Raw genomic sequence first — 9592 nt, forward strand, 5'->3', positions numbered from 1 at the left:
CCTCACACTACTATTAAAATATACTGTAGGTATTACTGGTTTTACTAGAACTTTTTTATTACCACACAGACATGACAAACCATACAAACGGCAACACAAATGACATCCTGGAGCCAGCAACTCCCACGCCAAGACCAAGACCAACACCAAAACAATAGCACTGGGTGCTGCTGAGTGTCCCAATTGTCACACAAGGCTGCCAGGGCGAGTAGAGTCTATTGGTCGTACTGTATGCATGCAGGTAATGCACCATTCACCGTCCAAGACACATGCTAATATTTTTAGACTTATTTTGGAAAATATGAATCTTTACTGCCGGAAAATATGGTATCTATGTAAAAGTTGAACCCTGAACTTTGACTTTGAGAATTCAACAGAAAATTTATATTTACAAGAATAAAGACAGCATATAATCATGTCAAAGTTGTGTTAGGAGAGTGTAGGGGCGGCTCCCTGTAGGTGATGATTTCCGTGATGATGTCCACCACGGCACGCAGGATGAGTGGGGAGAAGCCATGCGTCATCAGGGTGAGTGGGGTGTCGCGCACCTCCACCTCCCTCACTATGTGCTCCAGGACATCCCTGTGGTGAGGGTGGGGGGTCACATGGGTATGTTTGCTAGGTGTAAGCAACATTCCAAACCCTTATAGCATGGGAAAATCTGCACTCAAAAATTATGAGGTAAAAAAAAACATTATTGCAAAGTTATATTTTGCAATACATCCAGTAAACCCTTGATTTAGCAAACCTCTAACAAAGTTGGATGTATAAAAAACATATAAACCTAAAACAATTATCAATACTGACGTTGCTTTATAAAACACGTAATGTTATTGTTAAATAAAATATTGTATACAATAAATACGACAATTAATGCAGCTTTGTTTCCAAACCACTGTTAATAATTGTAATCAATACGTCTGCTTCTATATGATAAGTATCTTGGTTCTATTGGTACCTCCAGATGTGTCCATTAAAGGGAGGCTTTCATGCAGTTTTATTTTTTTATTTTTTTCTACACAACTTTCTGTGTTTTCCCTGCTGCGAGTACTGGAAGGAATGTTGCCTGCAGACTGGCAGACATGCCCTGGGGGAGGCAGGGTCAAAGATGGAGGGCATGCACCGTGGCACTCAGAGGGGAGGGCATATGAAGGGACAGGAGGAGGCCCTAGAGAGATGGCAGTCCAATGTTTCTCAAAGGCACGTTGTGTTGGGAGTGTGTGGCTCCAATTACCTATTATTATTATTATTATTATTATTATTATTATTATAAGAGATGAAGCAGGTAGAGAGGGAGCTCAGGGAGGAGTGTGGACACTATAAGCTGCCTTTTCAGGAGCTCCCAGACACCTGAGACGCCGAGAAAGAGAAAATGAAAATGTAAGCGATGAGAGAGAACGAGAGAATGTAGATCAAAGAAATGGAGGGAAAAATTAAGCGTGTTTGCGAATGACTTTTTTCCCCCTTTCTTTCACTACAATTGGCACAGGACGCGGGGAAGGGGATACCGTATGTGCTCGTGTGACAGTCAAGTATTTTCAACCATATTTAAAGACAAGGCTAGGGATCAACTTCTACATGGACACATACTAACTTTTACGTGAGTATTTACAGCACTGAAAAAAAGCAATTATCCCTTAGACAGCAGCAGTATTTGAAGAGTAGCTCCCCCTAAAATGAATCGCCTATACTTGGGACCGTAGCATAAATATAGTTACGCCGCATATGGTGTTTTAACTATCGTCTCTATATGGATTCTACCGCAATCTGGAGGCGTTATTATATTTCTGCCCCACAAAACTGACTGAATTTTGGACCATCTATAAATAGTTCCACTGCCGTCCAAGGGCTAATGAGTATCTGGTAAAGTTGGTAGATTTGCAGGCATATCGTCACCCTCATAAAATAATTGCCTGTCATTTTTCAGCGATTTCCAGGTTTTTGTCTACATCAATTTTTCAACATGTGACACCCATTTTCATACAGTTGCCTTCGTCTTTCAGGGTTTGAGTGTCCTAGACTTGGCCTTTTCATCTCTGCCTAAATCTTAAGACAAATGAGAAAGTAGAAAATAATGACTCAGGCGCTTTGTTTACGAAGGTGACGCTATGTTATTGTTGCATATGGCCTCAGTGTTCATCTCTGTCGCATTGGCTCTTGACCCTGTGGTAGCCCGAAAGGGAGGATGAACAGTTGTGTGAGCTAAACGCAGACCACCTAAGCAGTGATTCAAACCCAGACCCACATATTCATAACAAGTCCCACTAACCACTGCATCAGAGAAATGTTATGTCCCGCCAGATGCTGGATGCTAATGCTGAATAATAATAAATGCCTGAGTTATGGTGTGCCAGTGGTCTGTGTTCCCATCTTGAGGGCACGTGTTTACTGATAATGATGTGTGCTGATTCTTACGGCAATGAAAAATATAACCACGCCAAACACTAACTTGAAGAAGAAGAAAGAAGGAAAACAAAAAGAAAACCAAACACACACAAAAACAGATAAATAAAAAAAAGTGTAAATGCCAAACTCTTTCATGATCAAGAAGAAGAAGAAGAAGAAGAAGAAGAAGAAAAGGCATAAAGAAGGAAAACTTGAATACAAAAAAAAAAAAAAAAAAAATGAAGAAGAAAAACAAGAGCAAGAAGAAAAAAGGGAAAAATTGAATACACACGCACACACACACCAAAAGAACATGAAAAAGAAAGACGAATAAGAAAAAAAAAAGCTAACTTGAGTACAAACACATACAAGAAAACATACAACTAAAAACAATAAACACCAGACCCTTACTTCATCATATTGGCCTGCTCCTCGAACCTCTCCCAGCCGCCCCGCGCACCCACGATCTCTTGGCTAATTTCCTTGAGCTTGAGGTTACGCGACGCCAGGTAGAAATAATCCTCCGCTAACTGGGCTGCCTCGGCTGTTGGTGGAGAGGAAGGAAGGGAGAATATAGTGATGGGATGAGGTAGTGTGAGGTTACTGATATTAATGGTAGGGAAGGAAGAAAGGAGGGCAGAAGGGGGGGAAGGGAGAATATAACAATGGTCACCCCTCTTACACTGAACGCCTCATATGCCAATAACAACAATGATGGCTTACTCTCAGTCAGTCGGGTGAAGGAGGAGATGACAGCCGACTTGGAGGTGAGTTTCTTGATGCCGTTCCGTGCGAGGGTCTGCCGTAGCTCCCGCCCCTTCTCCTTGCTAAGCCGAAGCAGTGACAGCAACATGGTCTGACTGGACACAGAGAGAGAGAGATAGTGGACTTTATCCATGTGTGAGGGTGGAAGACAGTGGAAGAGCATAAGAACACATGAGTTTATGATGGGAAGTCTTGGTGTTTCTGTGACAGAGGAAGAACTTATAAAAATAAGAAATGATACACAAGGAATTAAAGAGACATGAACAAGACGTAAGAAATCAAAGAAAAAAAATAAAAGAAACAAGAAAATGAAAGAAACATCAACAAGAAATTAACAAGAAATAAGAAAGAAAAGAAAAAATAAAAGAAACAAGAAAAATGAACGAGAAATGAAAGAAACATAAACAAGAAATAAGAAAAAAAGAAAAGAAACAAGAAAAATGAATGAGAAATGAAAGAAACATAAACAAGAAATAAACAAGAAATGAAAGAAACAAGAAAATTAACAAAAAATAGAAAAATCAACAAAGAAAAAAAAGAAAAAAATTAACACAAAATGAAAAAATAAAAGACAAGAAAATCAAAGAAAAAAAATAACCCAAACTGAACCACCAGAACACAGGAAGAGGAGAGCATGGCACACACAGCCTCCTCACCTCAGGCACTCCGGGGGCAAGACTCTCCTCTGCAGCTCGGCCTGTGTCACATTCACCCTCTGCACCTCCCGCCCCACAGCCAGCAGCGGCGGCACCCAGAACACCAACTCTGGGGGCATATAAGTGAGGGGGCATGAGGTAAATGAGGTGGACTATAAAAAAAAGGGATAATTTACAGTTTCACCCAACCAACGATTTTCTCACGTGGTTCATGTTTTTCTGGTAATAAATGTAGTGAATAGCATGATTTTTTACCTCATTTCCGTCACAAATATCTACCTTTCGAGTTATGCCTATCCCCTGCCCTCAATGATCTTGGGGGACCTGTGGGAACATGGATTTTTTGAGTGGGTGAGAAAATCGTTGGTTGGGAGAAACTGTAAATTGACCAATAAAAGTTTAGAAGATTGCCCAAAAGGGAGGTCTTACCTGGATGACCTTTCCCTATGAGCCATGCTAGGGTGAACCGTCAGGCAAAGAACCGAAAGGTCTCACCAACCAATGCGCCAGCCTATCCAAACTCATCAAACAACATAACATAACCCAATAAGACATAGGCTGGAAAGTGCATTGGGAGTTCATTTCATATGGTCAGGGATAATAGTCGTATAGTTTGTGGCCAAGAAAATCTTTTAAGAGCAGCTTTGAAAACCTGCATACCTGAGTTGGCCTCCTCCTCGCTCTCCTGCATCCCCGCTCCCTCTTCGCCCTCCACATCCTCGTCCTGGATAATGTGCACGATCTCCTCCTCGTTGGCGGGGCCGCTGGAGTTGAGGATTTCCTGTAGGATCTCCGTCTCGTCCTCCACGCCTGCCATCCTTCAAGTCCCGGTGCTCCTTCCTAGCGTGTTACCGTCCTTGCCTTCACCTTATCTCGTTCCTGTGTCTTTTTATAGTCGTTTACATGTGTTTGTGTGACCTGTTACCGAGAAAATGGTGATAATGTAAGGTTTGTGGAGCACTCGCTTCTTCTTCTTCTTCTTCTTCTTCTTCGTGGGTGTTTTATGGGGCTATTTAGGCTGTGGACCCACAGCCTCTAGAGCCCCGTCAGTGGTAGTTGTTATCAGGAGTTGTTGGTTGTGCTGGCCGTCCTGTCACCAGGGCGGGAGTTAGATCCTGTCGAGTTGCCCCGACTTCTGCAGGAAGGTTTGCGTGCACTTGAGGGCGTGGAAGGCAGTGGTGGGGGTGAGGGCGTCGCTGCCCAGCAGGTCCTCTAGGGTTGGCCTGTGAATACGGAGACTGGTTAAGGATGCTTTGAGGGTGGTGCGGAGGGAGTGGAATCTTGGGCAGTGGAGGAGGAGGTGTTCTGGTGTGTCAGGTTGTGTGGGGCACCATGGGCAGTGTGGGTCTTGGACTATGTTCAGTCTGTGCAGGTGGGCATTGAGGCGGGTGTGTCCAATCCTGAGACGGGTGATGGCTGTGTCCAGGGGGCGAATGGGGGAGAAGGGGCGCCAGTGCTGGGCGGGGAGTGTCTGTAGCGGCCGAGGTGAGCTGTCTGAGGTCTATCGTCAGTCTGGTGGTCCAGTGGCGGTTGGAGGACTGTCGGAGGTGGATCTTGAGGTCACTGTGGTCCGGAGGGCTGGGAATTGGCTGGGGATGTGTGTGTGCCAGGTTGGCAGCTTGGTCCACCACTGTGTTGCCCATGATGCCTATGTGAGAAGGGACCCACTGAAGGTGGACCCGTCTGCCCCCGGAGGTCAGCTGTGCCAGGAGGGAGTGGATGGCAAAGCATAGTGTGTGATGTGTGTGAGGTCTGTGAGTTGAGATGAGTTGGAGGGAAGTGAGGGAGTCAGTAAAGAGGGAGACCGATAGGTGTGGGGGAAGCGTTGTTGCTGCTGTGAGGCCTTCCCTGATGGCAAAAAGCTCTGCCCCAAGGATGGTGGTGTGGGGTTGGAGTTTCCAGTTGGTGGAGGTGTGTAGGGTTGGGAGGTATATGGCCGCACTAGTGGAGGGAGGGGAGGGAATGTGTGAGCCGTCTGTGAAGATGAAAAAGGTGTCCCTGTATTTGGTGGAGAGGAGAGTCAGGAAGAGGGCCTTTCCCTGGTGAGGACAGTCTGCTTTGGTCCATGGTGTCTGAAGGTGTAGGGAAATGAATGAAGGAAGGGGGAACCATGGACCTAGGGGAGAGAGGTGCGCAAGGGGGGAGAAGGATGGAGGGGTGACAGAGAGAGCGGTGTAGATAGAGAGGGCTCGGGTGATGAATGGCGTGTGAGCGTGGAAGGCCTGTGGGGCTGGAAGTGGGTCAGGTTGGTGTTGGGACAGGACAGTGTGAAGGGAGGGAGGAGAGGATGTTATTCTGTGGAAGGTGGTGACTGTCTTAGTGTTGCGTCTGTGGTCTAGTGAGGAAGGCCCGCCTCTGCCTGCAGGGCCAGGGTGGGAGACGATCTGAAGGCGCCGAGGGCTATCCGCAGTGCGGTGTTCTGCACCACCTGCAGCTGGCGGAGAAGCGTCGGGAGGCTGAACCGTGGACCTCGCATCCGTAGTCGATTTTGCTACGGATGTAGGCGCAGAAGTGGAGGAGCGTCGCTCTGTCGGCTCCCACTTGACACCCGCCAGGGCCCTCATGAGGGTCAGCCGGGGCAGACAGGAGGATCGGAGGGCACTGATGTGGCGCTTCCATGTGAGGCGAGGGCCGTCCAGCACTAGACCCAAGAATCTGTGTGTTGTGCGGAAAGGGATGACTGTGCCTGTGAGGTGTGCTTGAGGGATGGCGGGGATGCGGCGACGGGTGAAGCACATGAGGCACGACTTTGGTGCACAGAGGGTGAGGCCCCACTGAGTGAACCATTGGCTGATGGCGTCAGCCCCCTTGGAGGAGGGTTTGTGCCTCAGGAAGAGAAGGAGCGGAGCATAGGAGGAACTGTCATCCGCATAGAGGAAGGTATGAGTGCTAGGAGGGGAAGGCAGGTCGGACAGAAGAACGTTGAAGAGGAGAGGGCTTAGGGGTGAGCCTTGGGGAACCCCTCTGCGGATAGGATAGGGGTGGGAGAAGGTGGTCCCGATAGAGACGGAGAAGGTGCGACTCGAGGAAGGAGCGGACCCAGAGCAGAGGAGCGCCGAAGAGGCCCAGGGAGGAGAGTTTGTAGAGGATAGCATTGTGGGAGGCAGAATCAAAGGCCCCTTGAGATCCAAGAAGGCGGTCAGCGTGAAGCGAACCCTGCCAAAACCCTCCTGAACATGATGGTCTAGGTCAAGGAGGGTGTCGATGGTTCCTCGGCGGGGCCTGAAGCCAGACATGTTAGAGGGAAGGAGATGATTGTGTTCCAGCCACCAAGAAAGCCTTGTTAGCACGAGGTGTTCAAAGAGTTTGCTGATGCAGGAAAGAAGGCTGATAGGTCGGTAGGAGGAGGGTGAGGCGGGGTCCTTCCCTGGCTTTGGGAGTGGAAGGGTGATGGCGTGGCGCCACTGATGAGGGAAAGTGCCAGAAAGCCAGCTGTGGTTAAAGAGCTGAAGGAGGAAGAGGGAGTAGGCCTCTGGGAGGTGTTTGAGAAATTCATTGGGAACGTCGTCATCCCCAGTGGATTTCCCCACCGGCAGTGCAGCTATGGCTGTGGCGAGTTCATGGATCAAGAAAGGCTGGGCGATGGGGTGGATGGTGGACTGTTGGGGTAGTATGGGGGGAGGGACCGGGTCCGGGGAGCCCAGGCGTGTGCGGAAGTGTGAAGCTAGGTGTTCCACCTTCTGGGCATCCCCAGCTAGTGGAACCCCGTTGTGGTGGAGGGGGCCGGACCATCTTCCTGAAGAATAGCCAGGTTTTTGTGAGTGAAGTGGAGAAGTCTAGGGAGGCGCAGAAGGCGGACCAGGATGCCCTTTTGGCTGACAAGATCGTGCGCTTACAGCGAGCCTCCAACTGGTGGAACCTCCGGCGCAGCTCCGGGATGGGCCTGCGACGCCAGGCATTGAATGCCCCGCGCTTGGCCCTCACCGCAGCCTCGCACTGTCTGTTCCACCAAGGGGCCCGAAGGAGACGTGGGGGCTGAGAGGAACGAAAGGTGAAGCAATGGGACCCCGCGACCACCAAGGTGTCAGCTAGGGCCTCTATGGCTGTGTCAGAAGAAGGGTTGGGGGGGAGGGGCGAGGAAGAGAGGTGTTCTAGGAAGGAGTGCCAGTTGTCAGCCCTAAGGGACCATCTAGGGCGGCCTGGGGCCTGGGGTGGCGGGTGTAGTGACGGGAAGGTAAGAATGACAGGAAGATGGTCGCTGCCGATGTGTGGCCCGGTGGTGACAGTGATGAGGTGCAATGGACCACTACCAAGACACAGGTCAAGGGTGGAGGCCCTGGCTGTGGCGGGACTCGCAGTCACGCCTCCCGCTCACGATGTAAACAAACGAACGCGCGCACGTGTTTTGATCGGAGCACTATTCCATGAACAAAAAATTAATATTTCTTACAATGGTCGGTAATTTAAGACTTTCGCTTCTCACATCAGCTATTTATAAAGGTCAGTGAAGGAATCAGTCGGGATCTAATGAGTGTTTCTTAAGGTTCATGTGAAATGCCAGAATTTACTCTTAACTATGCTCCAACACGACCTCTGCGTGTAACGTAACACACGAAAAATTAATCCAGACAAGGAAAGGTTTTGCCGGCGCCAGGGATCGAACCCGCGACCAGCGAGACGGGAGAGCCACTCCTTAACCCGGTAGCAGCGACGGGGCCAAATTTGTGGCTTCACCGTGTAACAGCGACGGGGCCAAATTTGTGGCTTCACCGTGTAACAGCGACGGGGCCAAATTTGTGGCTTCACCGTGTAACAGCGACGGGGCCAAATTTGTGGCTTCACCGTGTAACAGCGACGGGGCCAAATTTGTGGCTTCACCGTGTAGCATCGACGGGCCAAATTTGTGCCATGATATAACCCCCCCAAATAGATGATACATAAACTGATCACAAATGCTTTGGTATATTTTATGAAATAGTTTGTGCGAGGGGTGATTTTTTCTCATTTTTCTCACTTAGAGGGACCATTAAGAAACATGATCCCCACAGCTATCAGGTTAACCAGTTGGCCAAAGAGGTACCCCCCTGGCAGAGGGAGTTATGGGAGACTCGCTCATCAGGCTCATCGCCGCACTACACATGGTACAGAAGAAGGGCCAGACTACCACCAGGGTCATAAAGCTCCTCCTGGAAATGCCCCAACTCCTTCGAAAGCCTTGTCAAATATGTGCGCTTCGGCGAGGAAATGTTGTAAAATACGACCCAATATGTAATCGTACTAGATCAATAGTATTTTTTTTTTCATCAACACATCTACACAATGAACTAGACTGAGGCATGGAGTTGGGAAATAGAAAAAATGCTGAAGAAAAAAAATTTATTGGAACCCATTTATTTTTTGGAAACAATGGACTTACTGGCTACACACTTCAATAACACACCAGTGCTCCAGATATATGCAAAACACACAATGCCCTTTAATGTTAACTCACGGCACTTCAGCTTTGGGTTCGCTCACCACTTCATAAACTTTTCCAATTAGTCATCATATGTATAAAAATAAATATGGTTAAAGTTCAATAACGGGACAATCATCAAATCCACTTCTGCCCACATATTTTAGACTATTGGACTGCAGTCTAAATCACCATAAATTTGTAGCTACAGACAAAACGAAATGAGCATTGGCGTTTTATAATTTCCTGCCTTGAAGAATTGTCTATTTGAATATTTATACCATGAAGACCTGTCTGTTGATATTTATACCATGAAGAATTATGTCTATTGGAATATTTATGTCATGAAGAATACTGTCTATTTGAATATTTATACCAGAGGATTTGGATG

The 9592-nt window shown here is 47.8% G+C and overlaps 1 protein-coding gene across 1 annotated transcript; it reads right to left on the reverse strand.

The window, feature by feature from the left end:
* Positions 1-36: 36 nt before the first annotated feature.
* LOC126983614 (transcription factor AP-2 gamma-like) lies at positions 37-4765 on the reverse strand. The gene is made up of 5 exons (XM_050836447.1): positions 4467-4765; positions 3807-3915; positions 3109-3245; positions 2797-2929; positions 37-582 (listed from the first exon to the last, which is right to left on the reverse strand). Exons 1-5 carry the CDS (start codon positions 4621-4623, stop codon positions 414-416), a joined length of 705 nt encoding a protein of 234 aa, XP_050692404.1. The 5' UTR covers positions 4624-4765; the 3' UTR covers positions 37-413.
* Between the last annotated feature and the right edge of the window lie 4827 nt (positions 4766-9592).

The sequence above is a fragment of the Eriocheir sinensis genome, chromosome 54, assembly GCF_024679095.1.
Source record: "Eriocheir sinensis breed Jianghai 21 chromosome 54, ASM2467909v1, whole genome shotgun sequence".
Taxonomy (NCBI): domain Eukaryota; kingdom Metazoa; phylum Arthropoda; class Malacostraca; order Decapoda; family Varunidae; genus Eriocheir; species Eriocheir sinensis.